Here is a 26,436-nt window from a genome sequence, read left to right on the forward strand (position 1 = left end):
TTTATTTGAACAGTGGGAGACAGAATAACAACAAAAAAATCCAGAAAAACGCATGTCAAATATGTTATAAATTGATTTGCATTTTAATGAGGGAAATAAGTATTTGACCCCTCTGCAAAACATGACTTAGTACTTGGTGGCAAAACCCTTGTTGGCAATCACAGAGGTCAGACGTTTCTTGTAGTTGGCCACCAGGTTTGCACACATCTCAGGAGGGATTTTGTCCCACTCCTCTTTGCAGATCTTCTCCAAGTAATTAAGGTTTCGAGGCTGACGTTTGGCAACTCGAACCTTCAGCTCCCTCCACAGATTTTCTATGGGATTAAGGTCTGGAGACTGGCTAGGCCACTCCAGGACCTTAATGTGCTTCTTCTTGAGCCACTCCATTGTTGCCTTGGCCGTGTGTTTTGGGTCATTGTCATGCTGGATTACCCATCCACGACCCATTTTCAATGCCCTGGTTGAGGGAAGGAGGTTCTCACCCAAGATTTGACGGTACATGGTCCCGTCCATCGTCCCTTTGATGCGGTGAAGTTGTCCTGTCCCCTTAGCAGAAAAACACCCCCAAAGTATGTTTCCACCTCCATGTTTGACGGTGGGGATGGTGTTCTTGGGGTCATAGGCAGCATTCCTCCTCCTCCAAACACGGCGAGTTGAGTTGATGCCAAAGAGCTCCATTTTGGTCTCATTTGACCACAACACTTTCACCCAGTTGTCCTCTGAATCATTCAGATGTTCATTGGCAAACTTCAGACGGGCATGTATATGTGCTTTCTTGAGCAGGGGGACCTTGCGGGTGCTGCAGGATTTCAGTTCTTCACGGCGTAGTGTGTTACCAACTGTTTTCTTGGTGACTATGGTCCCAGCTGCCTTGAGATCATTGACAAGATCCTGCCGTGTAGTTCTGGGCTGATTCCTCACCGTTCTCATGATCATTGCAACTCCACGAGGTGAGATCTTGCATAGAGCCCCAAGCCGAGGGAGATTGACAGTTCTTTTGTGTTTCTTCCATTCGCGAATAATCGCACCAACTGTTGTCACCTTCTCACCAAGCTGCTTGGCGATGGTCTTGTAGCCCATTCCAGCCTTGTGTAGGTCTACAAACTTGTCCCTGACATCCTTGGAGAGCTCTTTGGTCTTGGCCATGGTGGAGAGTTTGGAATCTGATTGATTGATTTTTTCTGTGAACAGGTGTCTTTTATACAGGTAACAAGCTGAGATTAGGAGCACTCCCTTTAAGAGTGTGTTCCTAATCTCAGCTCGTTACCTGTATAAAAGACACCTGGGAGCCAGAAATCTTTCTGATTCAGAGGGGGTCAAATACTTATTTCCCTCATTAAAATGCAAATAATTTTATAACATTTTTGACATGCGTTTTCTGGATTTTGTTATTGTTATTCTGTCTCTCACTGTTCAAATAAACCTACCATTAAAATTATAGACTGGTCATTTCTTTGTCAGTGGGCAAACGTACAAAATCAGCCGGGGATCAAATACTTTTTTCCCTTACTGTATGTGAATACACCATGGTTTATTTTGTTACTAATATAACTACTGTTTGTATAATAATACTAATACTGACTTGTCCACACCTGATCAGATGGGCATGTGGCATAGTGCGCAACTCAGTCAGGAGGTTGATGTTCTACTCGGTCTATTTTTGATCCAAGGTCAATAAATCGAGTACTGCTTTTTAGAAAGTTGATAGTGGTTTTCATGTGAAGTGACTGGTTCTTGGCATCGTAGTGACATTTCCACCATAAGCTTCGGGGCCACCATATCGCCAAACATGGAGACACCGATGCTGGCTTTACACACATGGCTATGGATTCTGAGGCGTGTTCGCGCACGCTGCATTCCATCGGCAATGCAGGCCAGATCGGACAGAACCCAGGGCTGTGGGCCATCTGGGAGGACGAGAAGCAGCGGCGGCGTGACGCCGGAGACTCCTCACAGATTGGCGTCCCAGCCTCGCAGGGTACAGTGAGCTGGCCGCTCTCACCCTGCTCCCGCCCGCTCTCACGCCGCTCTCACGCTGCTCTTACTTCACTCTCACCCTGCTCTCACCCCGCTCTCACCCCACCCACCACATCCAGAGAATCGTTGGGAACATTGTAATCTGTTGCGGCGGCTTCCTTGTGGTTGCTGCTGTTGAAATCCTTCATTTGACCCCAATATATTCTTGGTTCTTTCGGTAAAGTCACATAGATAGGTTTTTTTGACTAATTCTAACAATATATTAATACAGTACGATGTGAATTAGGCTAGATAAAAAGGTAAATTGCACAAAACATTATACTCCTTAAAAAAATCGAATATAACTGCAGGAAAGGAAAGTGACCAGATTAGGCAAGTAGAGGTAAAGTCCAAACAAAGTGACTCAGGCAGCCAGGAAACTTTAAGGCAAGCAGTCAACCCAACTCTTTACAAACATTTAGGTCGAGCCTATTTATTACGTTTTGTATGTTTAACTTCTTTCGCACCATACATAGCCAACCACGCTAACTCTGACAACCGCATTTTGTAATTTCACCATTGTTATCTTTTCTTAAACTTCATGATTAAATCTTAATTCAATCTAGATTTGAATTGCAAGAGAATTTTACAACATGCATCGACTTTTAACACGTAATTTTTCACGGCTGATATGATATTGGGGCGCTGCGTTGGCAAGAGGTTAATTACCTCACCTGGTATGCAGGAGGTCGTGGGTTTGATCCCAACCCTGATGCCTCTATATTTGGAGTTTGCATGTTATTTCCAGGTCACTTGGATTTTTCTCCAGGTCCTCCAGTTTCTCCCTTCACATTTAGAAATGTGTGTTTAGAGTATTTGCATGCTATATATTTCCACATGATAAGCCACTTCATTGAACTATCATTGCTAAAATACAAAGTAAAGTTAGTTTTAGTTTAGATTCAGAATATATTTTTGGTTGAGGCCGTTATGTACTGATGTGACCATGCTTGAGCTGAATCAATAATATTTGGCGCGTGGTGAAACGCTTGTGCAGCGGCAATTTAATTACTTTGGCTGTATCGGGTGGTGGAGGGTCTTGATGACACAAATTTGTTTAGATTATTTTACCCAAAATATATAATAAATAATGGATAGACTTGTCATTTAAAAACAGTATTTACTAACAAATGGGTGATGCACGTCATATAACTTATTTATTTGTGTTTATTTTGATGTATTACTCCCATTTAGCCAGTTGGCTATTTTACAAGAGAGATCTGTAGTGCATGAGCACAGCAGCAGCAAAAACATCGAAATTAGAGAGAATGAGTTCAGGATCCTTAAGGAATATTGCACAACTAACAAACAAGGTGTTTGAGCATCATAAACAAAACACATGAGAGAAAAATATTGGTAGCTGTTAGTGATTACTTATGAAGGCCGGCATGGCACGCAAGACGGTGGGTGGCCAGCACCACGCCCAACCACATTTTGCTCCCCAATGATGACATTTTTACACACCGCACCAGGTACTCATTTTAGTCTGAGTCTGGTTCAGATAATTGTCACTGGTGTTGGCCATTAACGGGAATGGAACTCAGGTTGCTGGGTTCATAGAACAACACGCTAACCGCTGCACTACCACTCCCCACATACACACACGTATTAACATACATGCACACACAAGAGAATTTTGAGACTGAGGCTTTCCTGGGTCAACAAGCGTAATCATTTGTAACAATAATAATTAGTAAAGTATATATCTTAGTGTATTGTATAGTCAAGTCTTTGATTCGTGGAATTTGTTTTTTCAGCTCGTTTAATTGGAGACGATGGTCAAAGAGATATCGTTAAACAAATTCAGGAAATGTTGCAGCGCTATTCGTCTCGGTGAGTAAATCAACTGACGAGCACGGTTGGTTACATATGGTGAGAAAGGAGTTCAGCATACATATGTAGTGGCATAGCGCTGGCTGCTGGCAAAAAAGGGGATCTGCGGTGTACGCTGTGCTGACGTCAGCAAGCCATGATATACACGAGAGGGGGATTTAGGGGAAAGGTCACAGAAGGGGCCCATCGGGAAGCCTCGGGAACCCGCTAGTAGGTTCCAGAAAGGGGGCGTGGCCAGGGCGGAGCGAGGCCACGCTGAGAGTATGAGGGGCCCCTGTAGGGGACCTCGTGGCTGTTGCTGAAAGTGCTGCTCAAGTCCATCGTCACCATTCCTCTTGTCGACGTCGTCACCATTCTTCTCGTCTTGCCTCCGTCTTCACCATCCCCGGGTACCGCTAGTCAGACAGCCTACCAACTATAGTAACTAAGTAGTGCCGCCGATAATAGATGGTAATAAGACGGTAATAAATAGTGTGTTATCCCGATGGTGCTTGCTAAATAAAGAAGTGCCTCCAAGTCTTACTGTCTCCGAGTTAGTCACAACATTTGGCGTCAGAAGTGTTAAGAAAATTCATGTCAAAAGCAGCAAAGAGGAAGAACCTACCTGTAGTGTCCTCGGGAGAGGAGGACGACGGGGACATTATCCCCTCAACAGCCCCGGAATCTGGGACCCTGGTCATGTGTCCCAAGGTGGCGGCACCTGCGGAGCAGCGAGAGCAGGACGTCGGCCCCTCGCAGCCGCCGGCCGTAGAGGAGATGGCGCGACCTCACCGGGCGCCTTGCACACCTGCTCTCCTCTGCTGTGCAGCTGGTCATTCAGCTTGAGTCTGCTGCGCCCACCGGAGGAGCAGCGGCACAGGAGTTGCAGACAGACGGCTCACCTTCCACCACCGCGCCAGCACGGGAACCGGCAGGTTTCTCGCCCGAGCTGGCGGCCGCCATTTCGCCCACCACAGGCTCGGCGGAGCGGGAGCTGATTCCCGCCAAATTCAAGTCGCCATCGGCGGCTTCCGCGGGGGTGCCATTTCAATGAAGGTGCCTGCCTCCCGCCTGCAAGTTCGTGGCAGCGGGAGGCGACTGGACAGCGTTTCAAAGCTGCCTGCACCTTGGTCGGGTGGTCCGACGAGGAGTGTCTGCGGGCTCTGCCGACGGCTCTGGACGATGACTCTTTGGCGGTGTTTGAGGCCATCCCGGTGGCGGATTGAGCGACTCTGCCTCGGGCGTGCGCTCAGATGGCCGCCATTTTCGACCCGCTGTCCAAGGTGCGCCGGAGATGTGCTGCGGAGGCGGGGCGAGGTCGAGAGACGCCTCTTGCCTTCCACAGCGCGCTGCTGGCCTTGGACCACGCAGCGTATTCCCGCATGTGTAGCGTCGGATCGCGTATAAATAAGTGTGGAGAGCCGTAGATGGGCTGCAATTATCCGCAATGGCGGACAGTGCCCATCATGGGCGGTACCGCGAGCCGGCAGGAAAAAATCGTTACGATTCCCAGCCCGGGGGGAGGGGGCTGCGGGGTGTCCTCGGATCCCCCGCAGCCCCTCCCAACGGGTGGGGGCTGTGGGGTGTTCTACGATCCCACAAAGCTCTGCCCCTCAGCATAGAAACTGTATATAAGGCGGACCCTCTGGAGAGCTGAAGAGCAGTTGCAGCTGAAGACTGAAGGCTGAAGGCCAGCTAGACTAGGACCCTGGAACCTCGAGCCCGCTGCCCTTGTAAGGGTCGGGTCGAGCTTGGACCAGTGGTCGGACCCGTACCTTTGCTGGGTCGGGTCAGGATAGCCTCCCCTAGGACATGGATAGCCAGAGGGCTGGAAGCCAGCAGGGGGCAGTGTTTAAGTCACAATAGCCCGGAGGCCGTACCTCCCTAGATAGGGGGCGTAAGAAAGTTATTATAAGCTAAAAATAAACACACCTTGTTGCCTCTACTTCCACGTCTCCGTCTCCATAAAAGAACACATTACACATGGAACAGATCTTCCTGGATTGCCTGGCGCTGGAAAGGTTGCTGTCGCTGGCCCGGGAGTTGGGCGTCGCTCTCCCCATCACGGAAGAGGATGGCCTGTCGCCCCTAAAGGTGGCCCGCTGCATCCAAGCGCATGTCAACCTGCGGGGTGGTTGCTTGCCACCCCGCGGGTGCCGGAGGAGCCTGCACCACGGGAACTGGAGCAGACCTGCGCGTCATTCGCCTGGGGCCCACGTGGGAGGGGAGTTGAAGGTCGACGACCGGAGCGGGAGCGGCAGGAGAGGGGGGGACCCCTTTCAGCGTGGAGGTCCACAACCGTCTGCTTCAAGTGCGGCCAGCTGGGCCACATCGCCAAGGAATGCCGTAACAGAACCGGATCGCCCCCCTTGCCTACAACGTCCTCCGCCCCGCCGACATCGGCCTCACGGAACCCCAGCACCTGAAGTCCAGAGATCCCCCGACAGTGCCTATTTTTAATGGACCATGTGTGGAGGCCCGGGCGCCATCTTCTCCTCTCAGGGAGGGGCCGCGCACTTTAGGCGATTTATGTGATGTCCCGGTGGTCCCCAGCATGCAAGTTCCTGCTCAAGATGGGGGACCGGCGTCAAGGACTCGCTCAAAGAGGGCTTTGTTCTGCTGAACCGCTCTCTTCCCGTTGTTCAATTGTGTTCCGACGTCGTCTGGTGGGTGGCTGCAGCTGCGAGCCGGGCTGTGGCTTCCGGTTGACCTGGGGTCCTTCCCGATGCTCGTGGGCTGCGGCACGCCTGCGGGCAATGGAGATTGTTCGCTTCCCTCGCGGTTTCGTGGTTAATAGTTACAGGGTTTTTTTCTCACGTTCGTTAACCCTCCCTGTTAGGTAAATTGCGTTGTCAGCCGAGACGGCTATTTTCTTTTGGGGGGGGGGGGGGGGTGAAGTAGTGGCATAGCACTGGCTGCTGGCGAAAAAGGGGATCTGCGGTGTACGGCTGTACTGAAGTCAGCAGGCCATGATATACACGAGAGGGGGATCTAGGGGAAAGGTCACAGAAGGGGCCCATCGGAAAGCCTCGGGAACCCGCGAGTAGGTTCCAGAAAGTGGGCGTGGCCGGTGCGGAGCGAGGTCACGCTGAGAGCATAAGAGGGGCCCCTGTGGGGGACCTCGTGGCTGTTGCTGGAAGTGGGATCCCCGTCGTGCTGCTCAAGTCCATCGTCACCATTCTTCTCGTCCTCGTTACCATTCTTCTCTTCTTGTCTCTGTCTTCACCATCCCGGGGCGCCACTCGTCAGACAGCCTACCAACTGTTCTAACTAAGTAGTGATGTTGACAATAGACGGTCTTAATAAATAGTGTTATCCCGATGGTGCTTGCTAAATAAAGAAGTGCCTCCAAGTCTTACTGTCTCCGATTTAGTCACTACACGTACACATATCACCTGTGCTTCATGGACATCACTTGTGCATCATGGAAGGAACATACACAGGCATATACGTTCCAGGCTGAAGGAGACTGTCACAAGCATGATAAATCACTTATTTGTAAATTAGTATTTTTGTTACATTGTAATAATATATAAAAGGTGGCCCAAAAATTATGATGCATATGGTTATTTCATTAATTTTTACACGGGTATGAATTTTTGTTGTTGTTTGTTCTTTAAGTTAATATTTGATCTATTGTTATTAATATATTTTCTTCTTCCTGTGGGGTCACGTCAAATTTGTACGTTACAAAACTCGACCAAGAACCCTGAATGAATTACACACCTATGATCTTAAATAACTGCTAAATTAATTAAAAACTGAATTAATGCATGTCGTGTGTAACGTACACGGAGGCGCACACACTATAAGTTGGAGGCAACACGTGTAATAAACAAACTATGAATACTCTGAGTCCACTAGCTAGGTGTGGCTATCTGTCGCTATGTGCGTGCGAGTTAAACTAAATGAACGGGTCAGCAGCACACATCCCGCCTGACCCATGAATCCCAGTCAAGACTGTATGACGAACGAGGAGTGAAGAAAGAAGAGCTTCCAGTTGATTCCCACAGAAGGAACCCCGAATCTCCTTGGCGCTCCCTCTTTATTTCCCTGACCGCGGCCTCGCTTCCCCCTTGGCCACGCCCCCTGCTGTATCAACACCTGAGCTCCCCGCTCCCGGACACGTGTCCCTCAAACCACCAATGGAGGCTCCCGACGCACAGCGGCACTCCAGAAACCATGGCTGGTGCAACACGCAGTGACCTCTATTTGTGTCTCTACACTACCCCCCCCCTTTATAAAAATATAGCTACCCCAGCTGGGAATCCCCCGAAATTCTGAAGGGGAGAGGAGAACATTTTCCAAAAAAACTCAATTATTTCCACCGTTCAATCACAAATTGCAAGGCGTGGCCCCCAATGTAAAACTCTTAATAAAAACAATGAACAACGCGAGTGGGGGAAACACCCCAACATCATAAGACAAAATCCACGAGGGAAAGAGAAGGGAGGACGGGTATTCACAAGGGTCAATCCGCCCTCCCGGCAGCCAGCACAATCCCACAGCCGCATGCGTGCCTCTCCCCCCACGAGCACAGGATGAGCCCGGTTCAACCAATGGCCCCTCCGACTCGCGAGTGAGACCGCAACCCGATCGTGTGCGGAAATCTTGACGTGCAGGCGAGAATCATCAGAACCGGCCAGTTTTTGAGCACGTCCTCGTCACCGGGCTCCCAGACGGGGTGGGGGCGGCCTCCGCGGGGGTCCTGGAGTGGGACAAAGCTGGCCCGAGGGGCGCGGCCCCTCCTGAGGTGGAGAAGGAGAAGGCTGTTCGACTGGAGAGGAAGGACCGGACGATGGATGTCCTTCCCCAATTTGAGCCGAAACCGGCGGCGTAGCAGGCTGCTCCGCAGACCTCAGGTGCTCGGGCCCTGTGGGGAAAGAGGCAGAGCACCCCTGAGGCATCGTATCCGCGGATGCGCATCCTAGCTCGTCGGGCACACCCGACACAGCCCCCATGGATGGGAAATGAAGGAGCGCCGTCAGGCGGACAAAATAGGTTTAAGACGCCATGCATGCACGAACCAGCGCCTGCGACCGAATTGGATGCGGACACTTTGCAGGCTCTTTACCTGAACGATTTCCCCGGTGCCCCGCCAAGGTTATTATAGCTTAGGGGACGTCCCCACAGGGACCTGGGGGCAGTGAAGCCATGCCCTATCCCCTACTGCTCATTTGGTCCCAGATTCCCTGGTCTCCACCCGCCGCTCATTAGCAGCTTGTTTTAAAGCCGAATTACCTCGGCAGGCCTCCCTCGCCTCCGACAAGCACTGGAGGCTAGCGTATACGGTCGGGCATTTTCTTACGAGCCAGACCCGGATTCAGCTGGACATCAATAGGCAGATCTTGTTCCCTCCCGTACATGAGAAAAAATGGTGAGTAGCCGGTGGACGCATGAGGGGCCAATCTATAAGTGACAAGAACACCCGGAACATGCAGGTCCCAGTCCGTTTGTTCTTCATTGACGTTGCTGACATAGCATGGATGCTAGGGTCCTATGTAGGCGCTCCACCATGCTGTCAGTCTGCGGGTGATAGGGCAAGGTGCAGATCTTTTTGGTGCCCAACAGGTCACACACCTCCTTGAGCAGCTTAGATGATCCGTGAGAAGGTGTTCCGGGGCTCCCTTATCCAAAACGTACCCGTGGAGAAAGGCATCCATGATCGTCGCAGCCGACTGGTCCGGCACCGGCCAGGTAATTGGCCACCGAGAAAGGTACTCTACACCCACCAGGAAATACTTGTTTCCCTGCGGGGTGGTGGGGAAGGGACCGAGCATATCGAGCACAACGAGCTCATTCACACGGGATGCACAAATCGATTGGAGAGAGGGGGGCACGCCAATTTTGGTGGAGGTTTTCGGCGGGCACGTGCAGTGTATCCTCGCAACACATTCTGAACGTCAGCAGCCATGCCGGGCCAGAAAAAGTTGAGGCGAAGGGTGGACAGGGTATTTTTGACCCCCAAATGCATAACGCGTTCATGCCTTGCCCAAATCAACTTGCCCCGCAGGATGGTGGGAACGGTCACGTATTTTTCTAATTCTGCACCCCATCACATCAGGAGGCCCCCTCGCAGGATCACTGTGGATAACACTCGTCGGCTCTCGCCCTCCACGGAGTCACAAACACGGCGCCTAAAGGTGAGCAAGGAGGCGTCCTCCGCCTGGAGTCGCCCCCGCTCGGTGTTGGTGAGACCGAGCGTATGGTCACGCATGTCTGCAGCGTCCGTGTGCGCGACATAGGCTGCAGCGACAACCGTACGGGGCGGAGCTGAATCGGTGGGCCTGCACCGTCCCACACCCGAAATGCACGCGCACTTGTCACCGGGTGGTAAATGTGACAATGCGTCAGCATTTGTGTGGCGGACGCCCTTTCTATAAGAAACTACAAATGCATAGTCCTAAAGGACCTCAAGCCAATGGGACAGCTGGCCGGATGGCTGCTCAACACGTAGCGCGGTAAACACAGCCTCCTCCTCCCCCCACTAAATGTCTGACCCTTGGCCATGAGGACGTGGAGCGGTTTTGCAATCATGGCTAACTCGGGGATGAAACGTCAACAATAAGAGGCGAACCACAACAAAACTACGTACTTCACCCGCGACTTGGGGGTTGGCCGTGTGCGCACGCACACAGTTTTGTCAGGGTTCATTGATATCCCGGATTCGCCGATGTGGCCTAGGTACTTAACCGATCTCTGCAACAGGTGGCACTTCTGCGGCTTAAACTTCAATTTAACAGGCCGCATTTTGAGGAAAACAGCCTGCAACCTCTGTAGGTGCTCCTCGAACGTACGTCCGAATACGATGACGTCTTCAAGATAAATCAAGCAGGCGTCCCATTGTCGGCCTGCTAACACCAGCTCCATCAGCCGTTGGAATGTGGCTGGCGTTGAGTGAAGTCCGGTCCGAAGCCGGTTTAACTCAAAAAGGCCCTGGGGCGTGCGGAATGCAGTCTTTGGCCTAGAGCTGTCATCTAACGGCAGCTACCAAAATCCCAACAGTAAATCAACCATGGAGAAGAACCGTGCCCCCAACAAAGCGTCCAACGAGTCGTCCATCCGCAGGAGCGGATATGCATCTGCCACGGAGACTTTGTTGAGTCTGCAGAAATCCACACAGAACCTCAAACTGCCGTCCTGTTTTTTAGCAATAACAATGTGCGCCCCCCATGGACTGTTGGAAAGAGAGATAATGTCAGCATTCAACATCTCGTCAACCGCGTGGCGGACATGGTCCTTCTCCTTGTGACTTAGGCGATAAGGGTTTTGACGAATAGGGGCGGAATCTCCCGTATTAATTTGGTGGTGCAATAGAGGCGTGCAGTCAATATCGAATTTGGATCCGCTAAAGACATTGGAGAATTCCGTTCAGAGCGCATGCAGATCGACCCTCTGTGCCGTTGACAAATCTTTGCTTTCGGAACAGAGCGTGTCTAACCATGCCTCGTCACCGTCCTCACCCTGCCCCACAGCCGCTGCAACACCCATGTTCGCACCGTATTTTTCCTCTCAACATGCGGCCGATGCATGAGCCCTCTTGAATCACCGCCATGTCCGGACCGACGTTCAAAACTTAGATTGAAGGTTGTCGATCGCTTGCTACCAATGTCTGCGCGCAGACTAAATATTGGGTACGAACCACCTTGGTGGAGGGAACCACCATGTGGAACCGTGTGGTGATCGAGATGCTTCCTCAGATGCAAGGGAACCAGCATCTGCGCACCGGGGGGAATTTTCACCGTTTGCTTTGCCATCGCAGGGACCGAAACATTCGCTGTGCGAAACAGAGTCGGTGATGATAAAAATGCCATTCGGCGGCCCGACGGTAACTCAATGCAGCCCTGATCCACTAGGATTTTGAGCGGCATTTTAGATAGGAAGTCAGTCCCTAACAGACAGGATACAGCTAAAGATTTAGAAATGAGTACCGAATTTGTAAACAGAATTTCACCAACGCCAATTGTAGCCGAAATCTGACCGACAATTCCTAAAGACTGGCCGTTCGCGGCGAAGCAGGATATCGAAACGGGTGAAATGGCACGCGATTTTGGCGGCAAGCACTCAAAAACATTTCTGAAATGATGGTCGCCTACGCACCGGTGTGAACAAGGACCCACACCTCAACACCCTCGACAGTCCCCACAACCGTGGACGAACCCGCCGCCGCTGCGACAATACGGCGTGACAGGGCCGTCACTTGTGCGGGGCGCCATGGCCAACCGTCGCCCGCAAACCCCCGATTGGAAGGTGACGCATCTCCTGTGTCTCTCTCTCTTTGTGTCTCCGTGTCTTTGTTTTGTCCTCTCAAATTTAGCAATCTTTGGAAGAACATAATCAAGCAGGTGGGGTATTGACTGTTGTGTCGGCCGACTCTCTGGTTATATTGCATTGTATTTCTGGGTTTACTATGTTTTTTTTCATTCATTCATACCTGATTATGGTTGTTTGTGTTGCAATCGAAACATCGTATTCTATTATTTAATTTATTTTCTTTCTACGTGACTTTACCGAAAGAACCAAAGAGTAATTCCTGCAGACTCCCCGCCAGCCATCTCTCTGGAAGTTGCGCCCCCGGGATACAAGGTTCTTAATAAACCTCGTGCAACTAACCAGCGGGGTGGTGGCTTAGCGGCTGTTTACAATGCACACTTTAAAATTATAGAGCTCCTGCCACCTTCGAGGTCCAGTCCGTATCCCTCACTACTAACAACGAGTGCTTTTCCATCATTTCCATTTATCGCCCTCCAGATGGCAGCATCAATACCTTCTTAAACGAGCTTTCGGAATTACTTTACCTGATTCCTTACCCATCTCACAGGCTCGTGCTTACATGTGACTTTATTTGCCCCGGCAATACCCCAGCCTCCATCGATAGTCACCTTGAGTCAACCTTGGCCTGCCATAACCTGGTCATCACTAACTCAGGCCCCACCAGAGCTTCCTCAACAAACATTGAGAGCATGCTCGACCTGGTTCTGGAACCTGACCAGCATTGACGCATCACTGCACTGGGAGTTTTCCAAACTGGTTACTCCGACCACCACCTCATACTTTTTTTCCTCCAAATTCCCAAGCCAATCACCATCAAATTCACCCGCAACTCGCGTAATTTCAAGGGTATCAAGTTTTCTGCTTTACACCACCTTCTTGCAAATTCGCCTTCAACGTTGTCCCCATCATCGGATCCAACCGTCTGCGCTCTCCAACTAGAAGCTGACATGAGGGCGGCGCTGGACAAACTGGCTCCATTAAAATTACGAACCGCTAGGCAGTCTTCCCCCGACACTCACTGGCTTTCAAGAGACGCCATCATTGCTAAGCGAACCAGGAGGCGCCTTGAAAGTATCACATCCCGCAGTGGTCTACCTGCTGATCGACTTGCCTACAGAGTTGCCTGCAGGAAAACTAACAAACTTATCCTGGTCTCATGTTCCTCCTACATTGAAGAACGCATCAAAATAGCAACCAGAAAATCACGCATTCTATGGAAAACCCTCAAAGATCTTCTACATCCTGGTAGCACCATGGTCCCTCACCTTGGCGATCCCCTGACCTCAGTGAAACTTGCCACCTCTTTTAATACTTACTTCACCAAGAAGCTGATCACCATCGCAAACTCTTGCACGTCTACCCACACACCACACCATTGTACCCCGCTCAAGTTACCTGAAATTGTAAGCACTCACCCAGACACCTTTCTAACTATGCTAAAGCCGGTGTCTACAAAAGACGTTTTCTCTCTAATAGAATCACTTCAATTGAAGTCATCTCCACTCAACGTGCTCCCAGGTTCCTTGTTCAAGCAATGTGCTCCGGAACTCGCCATCATGATCAGGAACATTGCAAATGCCTCATTCTCTGTGGAGTCTTTTCCGTCCAACCTCAAATCTGGCCTGGTTTCTCCCTTGTTAAAGAAACCAAGTCTCGACCCGGATGACCCATCTAGTTATCGTCCCATCACTAATCTCTCGAACCTCTCTAAACTCCTTGAACGACTAGCCCTCGCCCAGCTAAAACCACACATCACCTCCTCCGCAAACTACTGCTGCTTCCAGTCAGCTTACCGTCAAAACTACTCCACAGAAACAGCACTCACTAGAGTGCTCGATGACATTTTAACGATCATTGATTCCGGCTCCATTGTTGCACTTGTAAGTCTGGACATTTCGTCAGCCTTCGACACCATCAACCACTCGCTCCTTACTTCCCTCCTGAAATCCGACTTCGGTATATGTGGCTCAGCACTCAAGTGGATGGTTTCGTACCTTTCTGACCGGCAATCTTCAGTCAGGGTGAGCACGTCCACATCGCCTGAAACAAAAGTATTATACGGGGTTCCCCAGGGCTCCGTCCTAGGTCCCCTGCTCTTCACAGCCAACACTTCCCCAATCGGCCGGCTCATCGCAAGCTTCGGTGTTAAGCACCACTCATATGCGGATGATACTATTCTATTCACCACCATCGATTCTAGCAATGCATCTGGATTCGAGAGGCTCTCAGAATGTACCACCGCCTTGCAACAGTGGTTCACTGCACACAACCTAGCCCTTAATCCGAAAAAGTCAGTGGCCATCATGTTAGGTACCAAGCAACGTCTCAACTCATCAGCACTCCCAACACACATACACATCTTCGGTCACAGCATCAGGTTCACCAATCACTTCAGCTACCTCGGTGTCATCCTAGATTCAACTTATCCTTTGACCGTAAAACCAATCATATCATCAGTTCATGTAACTTTCACCTGAGGGCTCTCAGAGACCTACGTCCTCTCATCTCCACTGAAATTGCTAACACATTGGCATGTTGCATAGTTGGGTCTCGCCTCGACTATTGCAACTGCGTCCTAGTCCAGACCTCCACTGGCAACCTAACAAAACTTCAAAGACTACAAAACAACCTAGCACGCGTCGTCATTGGCCACACTCATCCCCGTCTCGACTCACTTGCCAGTCTCCGTACCCTCAACTGGCTACCCATCGCCAGTAGGGTCATATACAAGATCGCCTGCCTCTACCACCATGCCTTCATATCTGCCTGCCCGCCGTACCTTTATTCAATATTGACAACTTGCAGCTCATCACACGGCAGATGCCTGTGCAGCGCGACTCACGACCTCCTCTTGATACCAAGATCCAGGACGGTCATGTCTATGCGCTACTTCTCGGTGACAGCCCCAACAGTCTGGAACGCTATCCCTTTGCACATTCGCAGCATCACCTCAATCGCCTCTTTCAAGAGACACTTATTAACGTACCTTTATAACCATGCTTTCAAGCGACTCTGAGCTTGGCCCCACGCCTCTGAGTTGCGGCCATTACGTCCGCAAATTTACACGCGTTATAAATTGCATTATTATTAAACTATGAACACTCTGAGTCTGCTAGCTAGGTGTGGCTATCTGTCGCTATGTGCGTGCGAGTTAAACTAAACGAATGGGTCAGCAGTACACATGCCGCCTGTCCCACGAATCCCAGTCAAGACTGCACGAAGAGCGAAGAGCTTCCAGTTGATCCCCACAGAATGAGCCCCACAGAATGAGCCCCAAATTCGCTCGGCGCTCCCCCTTTATTTCCCTGGCCGCGGCCTCGCTCCGCCCTCGGCCACGCCCCCTGCTGTATCAAGACCCGAGCTCCCTGCTCCCGGTCACGTGTCCCTCAAACCACCAATGGAGGCTCACGGCACACAGCGGCACGCCAGAAACCGTGGCTGGCGCAACATGCAGTGACTATTTGTGTCTCTACATATGCATTCATGTTAATAGAAGTCAGTTTGAACATTGGTTTAATTAAATTAAGTAATCCTATGTGGCCTGACTTTGTGGCCATCCTGTATATAACCAGAGAGTAATAACGGTCGACAGAAGATCACTTGGGACTGAATGGCTTCTCATGTGGGCTTCTGGACTACGGTTCAATAAATAGAAAGGGGTGATGCAAGGCTGCTCACACATTGCTGAAGAATGTCATCAATGGGTAGATGAGACCATGAATTGTGTCCGTTTCAGACAGCGGAGGAAGAAGTGACAACCCACTAAACAGTGATCAGCACGAGTGTTGTCCCCCTTGGTAAAACGAGTCATAGAAGTGTAATTAACTCGTGTTGTAGAGTACGTACTGCACTGACAAGGGCTTGCTGGCTGAAGTGTTTAGTTTTTATTATGAAATGTATGTCTGCTGTAGTATAATTAGCAAAATTAGTTATCCTATTATGCATCAGCAGTCTCCTTCATCTGGGAATGAATTTAAAAAATCTGACAGATTATGAACTAAAAAACTCTCGATCACAGTAACTACATTGTAAACGTTTCTACATTATGAAGCTTTATTTAGGAGCAAATAGCGATGTCACGTAAGTTATTGACACTCATTTCCCCGCACTCTGTTCATGGATCCCAGCGAAGGGACCCTACCGCTGTGTACACGTGCCGAGTATACGCCAGGGGAGACATCCGTGAGCCTCGGGCCACCTACCTACATGGATGTGACCAGTGAAGACGGTGAGGGATTTTTCCTTCTGCATTAAACATTACGTGATCACCTGTTCAAATCTCGTAGTCTTCGCATTAACCTTAATGTGGACTTTTTATCAATGCAGGCGAAGTGCACGTCTCCGAAGCAAATAATCACGGTGATGCAATCGTAAACGATGATGCCATCCGGAGTGTCGTCGAGAGCAGCCAGCTCTTCTCGCCGCGCAGTAGTCAGAGTCGAGATTCTCAGCATCTCGGTACGAACTCATCAAATTCTACTCTCACACGTGATGGCAGCGACAATGTGTTCAAAAGCTGAATCTCAATGTCGAGGTCTGCCAGCTACGAGAGGGCTTCAGGAGAGAGAGTTTGTGTCATTCTTCATCCTCCATTGAAGGAGTGCAGCCTGCAGTGGTTTACTATGCGGTTCATAGTTTGGGTTGCATGCCCACAATCTCACAAGTGTGGCGTGTTTCTAAAACACATCTCTATGAGTCTCTATTTGTCTCTTTGTGTCTATGGGTTTACCAAATGGTCCATAGTTTGGGTTGCATGGCCACAATCGCTTGTTCCTTTAATTTTACATTTTCCAAGGAGAGTTGCGCATCGGCCTGCTGTTGATATTCTGATGCTGTTGATAGTTACACCACCAGTGGTGAGTGGATGGGTGAATAAGTGAGTTAGTGAGTTGATGGTTACACCACCAATGTCTTCGAGGAGGAAGAATGTCCGAGCCAGGAGGAGTGATGATGTTTGAGTCTCAGACGAGGGGTTTATTCTGGATGGGAGGTAGTCCCCTCCTCGCAATGGCTCCATCTGTTCCGTGTTCTTGTATCACCTGAGACAAGGCTAACATCATCGTTTATGCAAAATGGACAATCTTCTTTTGAATCCAGATTAATCAAATAACGACACAAGCCGGCACGCCAGTCCATGGAGGGAAACCTGCACTATGTCTGGGGATCAGCCGGCATCAGCCGGCATGAGGAGTCATGTGTCGGGCCCGCGTGTCCACCCAAACACGCGTTATGACGAATTATTAATATTTTGGAAATTAAAAAAACGTGTTTCTTGTAAAACTATATTTTTGAATCACTATAGATAAACGGCATTGCTTTTACAAATAAATCAGGAATAAACACAGCATTGGGTAGTCAAATGCCTTCATGCATTTACAAAAGTTTTTCTTAAAAATCAAATAAGTTAGGATGAATTTTTTTTATTTCTCTGTACTACCAAGTTTGGTACTAGCAACACGAACGCTGGCGCGTTGTATCTTGATGGCTGCGTTGTTGCTATGTATGTACGTATGTTGAGCTTCTTTCAACATACGTACATACATACTGTGCTAATCGGAGGTTATTCACAGTGCAAGTCCAGAAAGCTTTGTTTGTGGCTGAGTTGGAGGCTGCGAGTCTGAATTTGTGCATTGGGTTAATGTCGGCTAAGTTAATCTGACACGTCCACCCATTTGCCCTGCCCCAGAAAACAGCGGAGACGAGACGATGGTTCACTTACTGGCTGGATTCGAAACAGATGTTGGCACTCGTCAAGAAAGTGCAGCGCAGGTTTGCTCAGGAGACACCGAGAAGGGCACGGGAGAATGTCGATCACCCGCAGTGGCCTTGCTGAATAGCAGGGACACCGTCACCTGTCTTGAAGGGGGTGGGGATGGTGATGAAGATGAGGAGGAGCTGAGCTTCGTCATGACGCAGCCATGGGATGCGGTCGCGCACAGGTACAGGTACACTACAGCTCCACTGCAGGTACAGCTACACTCCAGGCACAATACAGGTACAAGTACACGAAAGCTACACTACAGGTACACTACTGATACTGGTACACTACAGGTGCACTTTCAACCATTTTCAAAGAGTCACGTGGGCGCTGCACTGGGAAATTGATGGAGGCGCACTGTCACAGCCGCTCAACACCTCTCTGTGTCTGAGTGGGTTTGAGGGAAAGGCAAAACCACCATCTCGGTATGGATAACCACCACCAAAGCAGTACCAGATGTTTATGCTTGATTACGTATTCCTTGACTTTATACATAAAAGTGTAGCCTTTATGTGTAGTGACTGACTTGGAGACGTAACGTCTTGGAGGCAAATCTTTAATTAACACCGAGCACACTTTGTACACTCTATACAATACACACCCTACACTGTTACACACTCTCAGTCTCTCGCTTATATGCAACTCTACACTGGTTGCTAGCCTACAACACAATGCTAGCCGTCTGACACTGACGGCGCTGAACCGAGACAGCCAAATACATCTAGCAGCGCAGTTATCAAGTGGAGACAACAGCACCGAAGGCACGAGACGACAGGGGCGATGGCGACGATCTTCAACAGCAACGATGATGACGAGGAGCCCACTCCAAACGACAGCCCCGAACTCCCGCTCGGGGTCCCCTAGTGTGGCCTCGCTCCGCCCCGGCCACGCCCCCCTTCTGGAACCTACTAGCGAGCTCTTGACGTGTCCCTTACATAACCTTTACCCTAGATCCCTCGCGGGTCTATCACGTGGCCTGCTGTCAGTCAGGGCTGCTACAAGCTGCAAATCACCTTCCCTGCCAGCAGCAAGCGCTATGCTACTTAGTGACCAATTCTATGTCACTACATATGTATGCGATCCCATCTAAGCAGGCATAATACACATTGTACTTCTTGCTTCTAAAATAATTTAGCAAACTAAATGATGAAACACCAGAGAAGCACTGTATGATTGCCTTGCATTGGCATTTGAATATAGTTTGGTTATGATGTTTAATTTGTTTTTCAGAGAAGTTCATTGCGACGCTTTGAAGAACTCTTCAGAGGAGCAGCAGAGAATTATTACCTTGCCTAAGATCGCTGCTACGACACATGGCACAGGTTTGCCTCTGAGCACTTGAGCCTGAGCACATTGCTTAGGATTGGCTGCGTGATGCGAAATAGGCTTTTCTTGTACTTGCTGTTAAGATGTAGTTTTACCTCTAAACTAAACTATTATTTTTATTTTATCAGGTAAGGCCCACTGAGCTATAAAGTTTTTTTTCAGAAGTGACCTGACTATCAAAAATGATAGCTCAACAAAGTGGCTTATTGCGTGTAATTTTATAGCAGCCAAAATACTCGAAACACACATTTATAAATATTATTTGGGTCTTTTGGTAAATGTGGAGAAAAAAAACGGAGGACCCGGAGAAATGCAAACTCCAAATATATTATACAGGCATGAGGGTCGGGATCCACAACCTCCGGCGTACCTGGCAAGGTAGTTAACATCTCGCCACTGCAGCGCCCCTCTGTGCTACTGTGAGATGTAATGTGATTTTGAATTGTGTCTTTCGTGCAGATACCAGTGAGACACAGGGCACAGGGTGTGCGCGGCAAGTGCCAGCAAGAGGCAACAGTGACGTCGGCAGCGACGACCATATTGCATCCTCGGTCTCTTTGTTCAGCAGGAGCGGACAAAGTGCTGCCTCATGCGACTATCGCCATGGTGCCTCTGCGACCTTTGTCACGGGTTTGCCTGAAACGTCTCGTAAAGCCAAGCACATGGAAGCTGTGGCGAGGTATAGCTTTCCGTCTGAAAGTTGCAACGTCAATAGTTTTGGTAAAAATCTCGACAAAATATCTCCATTATCTCCACTGGCAATGTTACGTGATAGTTCATTCAATGTGGAACAAATATCGCGGGAAGAATATGTTGTCAATAAACAAAAAAGTGCAAGAGATGAAGCAGACGCGCACGATGAGTGCAGAAAACATGCCACACAAACAATAACCACAACAAGGGTCTATTTTGACACTGATAGCTACTGCAGTGTAATGCCGATGTCTCCGTGTGGAGTGCAGAGGGGTCCACCAGTGATTATTAATGACAACGCACTCAATTTTGATCGTATGCTACTCGAGGGGGACAGGAAAATGGCTGTTGAAGTTTCAATGTTCAAACCATGTCAATCACCATCATTTTCCAGTGACCTTAAAATTTCAGTTGTAAAAAATGAAGATGCCATTTTTCACCCAGATAGGACGTCTAAATCATTTAGCAGTCTACCTTCAGAAAACAGAAGAAGACATTCAGTAAATGATACCATCAAGGTAGTATCTGATGATACAGAATATGTCCAGCATCCTGGTTTTGCCTCGTATTACAGTTCTTGTATCAGTGACCATGAGTGTGAATATTCAGATGTCATGTCAAAGCTGAGCTACTGGTCACAGCATAGCTCTGTGAAGGATGCGGCCTCTCCTCCTCAGTGCTGGTCCCCAAGTGACTCCACGATTGAGTGTAGTTCCCTGCCATCCATTTTGCCAACGCTGACCCAACCTGAAGTCCAAACAAACAAAGTGGTGGAATCTCGATCGCGCGAGAACATTTTGATCACTTCCGAAGTAAACGAGAAACAGGACAACTTGAATTGGTCTTGTGAAATAAGTGCCATAAAAGTGAAGAAACAGAGAGGGGACTCACTCTCTGACACTGCCATTCACGATAAGCCTCTTCAAGGCCAAGCTCAGGGCTCTGCATGCGCTGTGGTCTCCACATCCCTGATAAGCGCCGCCTGCGCTTCACCATGCCACTCGCTTACTGAAAGCTCTGCGTGGACCGCGGCTTCACAGGCACCTACCACCTTGAAGAGCACCGTGGCATTGGTGGCAGACCCTACGCAGGATACCTGTGCATCTCGTACGCTATTGCTGAGTGCTCCGATTGTTGCCTCTGATTCTCAGCCTTCTCTGCCAGCCTTGGATTTTCAGCAGAAGGCCTGTAATTCAGAACCGTCGTTGACAAGCATGGCAGCTCGCACCTGGAAATCTGATCAAGTGTGCACCGACTCTGTACGCCCACAGAAATTCATGGCAAAACCATTAATGTCATCTCCAAAATGTAGCAAAGTGCTGGCAACAATGACAAAATATAACCTGCCAGGGACCACATACCAAGGTGCCTACTGCAGTGATCCAGCCGATGTTCCTGCAAAAGAGAGGTAAATATGATTTTTTTTTATAGGGTTAGAATATGACATTTAATAACCAGAACCATAGCAGGTTGAGTTTAATGGTGATGAAATGGAGAAATTCAGTAATTTATTTAGTGTTGCAGTTGACGGATCCTGCAATGGTTTAATAGTTATCACATTGGACTTTAAAGCCAGTGGTCACAGATCGATTTTCAGACATGGCAGTTGAATCAAGAGACGGGTTTCTTAAATCCCCCTCCCACCTCTGTCCACCAAGCAGTAGAAATAGGTTCCACTCCATTTGTCCTTAGGTGAGAGCACATTTGGCGGTGTCAAAATAATTGTTACATTGGGACAATCTTGTTTTTATGTGTTTTACAATTGGTATCAACAATAGCATCTTGTCCATTCGTTTTCACCTTGTAATTGAACTAAATCTTCTCTTCTGAACAGAAATGCATATTTCGCTGTCATCTGACCTTGTACGTTTTAATGTTCCTAGCCTACAGGCTCGTTTCCTCTATCCGGATCAGAGGGTTGACTGTCGTCCATTCTGGTTGTTTGCTAAAGCTGTTATTAACAGTTTAACACAAGCTTTCGCGACCAATATTATCTATAATAAAGGTTTTTTTTACTTTGAACGCGTGAATATAAATGTGTCGTTAAACCCGCAACTACCCTCCAGCTAATTATTAAGGTTTGTCACGTAAACAATGTGCCAATTAGTTACACTTCAGCACACCGGTGTGTTGGAGAGTAAACCCACAACATTTACAATTCGAGTACGACATTCGTTGGTGATTATTGATAGGCCCAGGGTGATGACATCACCTTTACCCTTCTATTTAAGACAAAAACAGGAATACTTCTTCACAATTCTGACTATCGCCTGATGATGCTAGTTGTAATTACCAGCAGAATTATAAATGTTGTGGGTTTACTCTCCAACACACTGGTGAGCTGAAGTAACTAAATGGACTTTTTAACCGGATAAACTTTACTAATTGGCTGTCGGGTGGTGGCAGGTTAAACGCCACATCTGTAATTATGCGCTCTAACCCAGAAAATCCTGATTATGGACTGTTTTCAATTGTTTCTGAATAACATAATTTCCATCAATAAGGGGTGGCTCTGGGTCTGTAATTGATGCAAATGACGATCTCTTAAACTACTATTTTGGTTGATAATTGTTTTTTTACTATTTTATCTGGCAACAAAACTGATACCTTTTTTTACAAGGAGTCATGTTTGCATTGACCACAATACCTGCGGTCGGAATGCAAACAAAAAACACAACTCTGATAATGTATGTACTGTTCTTGAAATTGATTGGTCCACACCTGAAACAGCTTTTCTTAGATCCTAGTCTCACATGGTGTTGGACCAGATGACGCCAAAAGGCGCACAACAACAAAAGGTGTCAGTTTTATTGCCAGATAAAAGGGTAAAACAACAATTATCATATTTTGCTACTGGCAAAGGAGGTTCCAATGGTGTACTATTTTGGTTATCAAATACGGAATTTGGAAGCCAAAATAAAACTCCACCGCAACGCATGATGTGTGTTGTGTGATATCCCAAAGTGATACTTCTAAAGCTTGTGGTCCTGATAATATAAGAGTTTGCATCCTTGTTCATGCCAAAAAAGTATTCCATCAAGCGGCTTCAGAGCGTTGACACATTAGAGCGTAAGGGAGTGTTGTAGTGCTCAACTGTAGCTTTAGTATTTTTGTTCACGGATAAAGCTCTAATTCATGTGGCACTGCATATTACATCGGATGCATTTTATTTTGTTATGTTCACATATGTTCATGTTATGATTAACACTTTAAATGTAACACAACATAATTGTTGTTTGGTGTCCCAGGGAAATTGGTGAGAGGACACTCAAGGTGAAGTTGAAACATGGTACTGACCTGCGCGAGAGTGATGGGAGGTTTGCTGCCCAAGGCTTGAAGCACTGGCACGCTGTGCACACCGCAGTAGCGCAGACTGAAGGCCACGTCGCCTCTGTATTCAACCCCGGTGAATTACAGACACGTGAATTAGAACATAGTAATATCCAAGATTATAGCAGAGAAGATAAATCAATTCGCAGAAAATTGATTGTGGTGATGTCTCCTTGTAATGTTCCACCGAGTCTACAGAAAGTACGCCACTGGTTGAAAGCGAGGCACCATTATGAGAAAGCGAAAGCAAAACTCGCAAGTGCCGCTTTACCGAGAAACACAAGCGCCTCCAAAATGGCAACTGAAGGGCGTCCCTGGCAGTGGGAGGGGCACAGCACTAGGGCTGTCGTTTGTCATAATAACTTGGGAGTTGGTGACCAACCAGACGCATCAACAACGGTTTTTCCTAGCGCAAAAAAGGATATGTTGGAGGCAGAGATCGGAGAGTCTGCTGCTGAAAATGCAGAGATCATATTGGCGCTGTCCCCGGTGAAACGACCCTTTGCAGATGTGGCACATTGCAGCTCTGGTGAACTTTTACAATCGGAAGCTCGGCAACCAAGTGAACATCACTCACATCAAGAACTTGTAGACCTTCCTACAGAGAGCAGACGTGTGGAGGTTTCAGTGCTGCCTACAAGCTTAATTCATAGCACCCCTGTCGCACCCAGAGCCAGCGATAAAATTAATCTTGCAACAGTGTCTCCAATCCGCACAGTTTGTGCCTCTGAATCTGCAGGTATGATGACCGGATTTTGCATTCACAAAGATATTTAAAACATTTTCAGTCAAATACGTAATGACATTTTGTGTGCCATTAATTCAATGTGTTTGTCTGAAACCATGCCAGTTAACATCATCTCGTCATTATGCTGTGTAGCAGTTGCAGCAAGCGATCTTAACATTGCTGGCTGGGCACCGATTGACCCGAACATTTTGGTGTAGTGCAAGGGCAGAGTGTGGAATTTCAACTTTCGTGCAGAAGAGGTCATGGTGAGAGCGAAATTTATTTTACGCTGAGAAGGTGTCGTGATAAAGTGTGGATCAGTGATCACACTCCATTACTCGATCATCCGGGCAAGCCTCCCCGAGTCTCAAGATTTTTTTTCAGGAGGGTCCTGCCACATTTTCACAGTAGGGACGTGACGTTGCTATTAAGCGTAATCGCAATTTATTAATTTGCAGGTAATTTTTTTCTGCAATGGGATGTTTGGCCAAAACTATGTGACTTGTTTTCTTAACTATGGGAGGAAAGTGGGGAACCCGGTGGAAACCCACGCAGAGCAGGGGCAAAGAGAGAACGTACAAACTCTACGAAGAATGGAGCCCCAGTCGGGATTGCAACTCGTACTTTTCTTGCTGTGAGGCAAGAGTTTTACCACTGCACCAATCAGAACGTGTTGCTATTTAGCTGTTAAATACCTTATTGAATGTGTTTAGGTATCCTTATTCCTAGCCAAATATAATTTTTTGTATGGGTTTTATCCGTTACAATTGATTTTACAAACATCTTCAATTGTAAGTCCGCTCCCCACAATTTGATTCCCTTGTATCCTGCGTGGCTTGTGTGGCATGCTTGTCGTGCGTGGTGGGACGTGTGTGGCGTGCGTGGCGTGCGGGGCATGCAAGTCAAAGTGTCTCCTTGATACAATGAGCATGGCGTGTGCTCACCTCCATAGTTTTTCCGAGGCCTTTGTTGAACCGGTCTTCATGCATAGCCAACACTCTTGCATCCCAACATAGCACTACTTATTTTACCAACCCCAGAGGGAAAATATACGCTCAGTTTGTGCCCGGCTAATCCTGATTTTTTGAGTTGAGCGTTCTAACCTCAGCAACGTCCATAACCAAACTTTAAACATTTAGGACTAGATAGTGATCCACTGTGTAAGAAAATTAACATGTGGTAAATTGATCAACATTAGATGAATGTTTTTTTATGTAAATGATCAGATGCCGTTGCTGAGGATATGCCGAAGAGACCTGCCACTCTGCAACGCATGGTGTTTAAATCCCAAATTAAGGTAGGGCAGGGATAATTCTCACTTGTGACATTACAGTTCGTTCGGTGGTCTTGGTGTGCTGTTCATCTTTACTTCTGTTTTGTAGAGAAGGATGTTCTCTCCAGGTGAAAAAGAGACGTCACAAATAGAAGGGCCAACACTGAACAACACCTATGGCTTTAAAATCAGCCAACAAAACCTGAACAATGCAAAATCTCTGCACGAGGTATGTGTTCAAAGTTGCTTTTATTCATGCAATACTGGGTGAATATGTCTTGAGTCTTTCAGTAAAGTCACGTAGATAGGTTCAAAGAAAATAACAAAAAACAAAAACTACGACGTTTCAATCGCAACACAAGCAGTCGCTTCAGGAAGATGACCGCTTGTGTTGCGATCGAAACGTTGTAGTTTTTGTTATTTTCTTTGAACCTATCTACGTGATTTTACCGAAAGACCCAAAGAATATGGGTGAATGTGTTTCATTAAGTTTAAAAAGACGACGTTATTTTCAGTGGTGTCGGGTGTTGGTGGTGGCAGCGCACACGGGGCTGCCTGCAAACCAGCACTGTGGAGGCAGTGAGGGTTGATGGATCACCGCACACATACACACGCGCATGTGGCAAAACTCCCTGTGTGCATCGAGGTATCATACCCTGGCTTGCCAGGAGAATGTGGTACAGCAAAAATGTGGAATCCACCAGTTCTGTCTTAATGGGATAGATCGTTGCCCCCTTGCACACGTCGGTTATCACTGGGTGCTCCACTTTCCTCTGACATGTAAACACTCCTTAATTGGATGTTAGCAACCTCACATATATGGAACTGCATAGCTTGGGGGAGGGAGGATTTGGTTCCGGCTCACCACATGGCTGCCATTCCCACTTGTCTGCGTTTTTTAGCACCTCTGAGTTGTTTTCTACTTTTACCACCACCACTACTCTCCTCACCAACACCACATCACTACTATCCTCATGAACACCACGACCGTCATCTTTTTAATCATCAATAGGGTTCTCATTGGTACCACCACAATGTGTTCCCCATGGTTTGCGTGGCGGTCTAGGAGTTTGCATGATGGTATAGGGGTCTGCGTGGCAGTATTGAGGTTTGCATGGCAGTCTAGGAGTTTTCCGCTGGAGGCAGGCAGCAGCACGTGGTGTCCAATAGGCTTCGGCCCCAGGCTGAGCTGTTGCGGGAACGAAACTGATATTTCACAGACAAGGC

At 48.2% G+C, this 26,436-nt stretch overlaps 2 protein-coding genes and 1 long non-coding RNA gene across 4 annotated transcripts in view; 2 read left to right on the top strand and 1 right to left on the bottom strand.

Annotated features, from left to right (window-relative positions):
* Positions 1 to 19,252, top strand: part of LOC144717746 (DNA polymerase zeta catalytic subunit-like) — a 70,271-nt gene extending 51,019 nt beyond the window's left edge. Inside the window, exons 5-10 of the mRNA XM_078593369.1 lie at positions 1,874 to 1,978; positions 3,774 to 3,849; positions 16,230 to 16,330; positions 16,429 to 16,560; positions 17,789 to 18,041; positions 19,091 to 19,252. Coding sequence (XP_078449495.1) covers positions 1,874 to 1,978; positions 3,774 to 3,849; positions 16,230 to 16,330; positions 16,429 to 16,560; positions 17,789 to 18,041; positions 19,091 to 19,202 — 779 coding nt within the window. The 3' untranslated portion in view covers positions 19,203 to 19,252. The remainder of the gene's footprint in view (positions 1 to 1,873; positions 1,979 to 3,773; positions 3,850 to 16,229; positions 16,331 to 16,428; positions 16,561 to 17,788; positions 18,042 to 19,090) is intronic.
* Positions 18,401 to 23,510, bottom strand: LOC144717747 (uncharacterized). Its single transcript, XR_013585142.1, has 3 exons — positions 23,177 to 23,510; positions 20,771 to 21,274; positions 18,401 to 20,626 (listed from the first exon to the last, which is right to left on the bottom strand). It is a non-coding gene; the product is annotated as an uncharacterized LOC144717747 (long non-coding RNA).
* A 336-nt stretch (positions 23,511 to 23,846) lies between these two features.
* The window catches only part of LOC144717745 (DNA polymerase zeta catalytic subunit-like), a 134,247-nt gene continuing 131,657 nt past the window's right edge, over positions 23,847 to 26,436 (top strand). The window contains exons 1-2 of one of the 2 annotated variants that reach the window (XM_078593368.1): positions 23,847 to 23,948; positions 25,319 to 25,438. In XM_078593368.1, coding sequence (XP_078449494.1) covers positions 25,325 to 25,438 — 114 coding nt within the window. In that variant the 5' untranslated portion in view covers positions 23,847 to 23,948; positions 25,319 to 25,324. The other variant, XM_078593367.1, reaches the window with a different exon arrangement.

This window comes from Lampetra planeri, chromosome 4 (genome assembly GCF_965212315.1).
Source record: "Lampetra planeri chromosome 4, kcLamPlan1.2.h2, whole genome shotgun sequence".
NCBI lineage: Eukaryota > Metazoa > Chordata > Hyperoartia > Petromyzontiformes > Petromyzontidae > Lampetra > Lampetra planeri.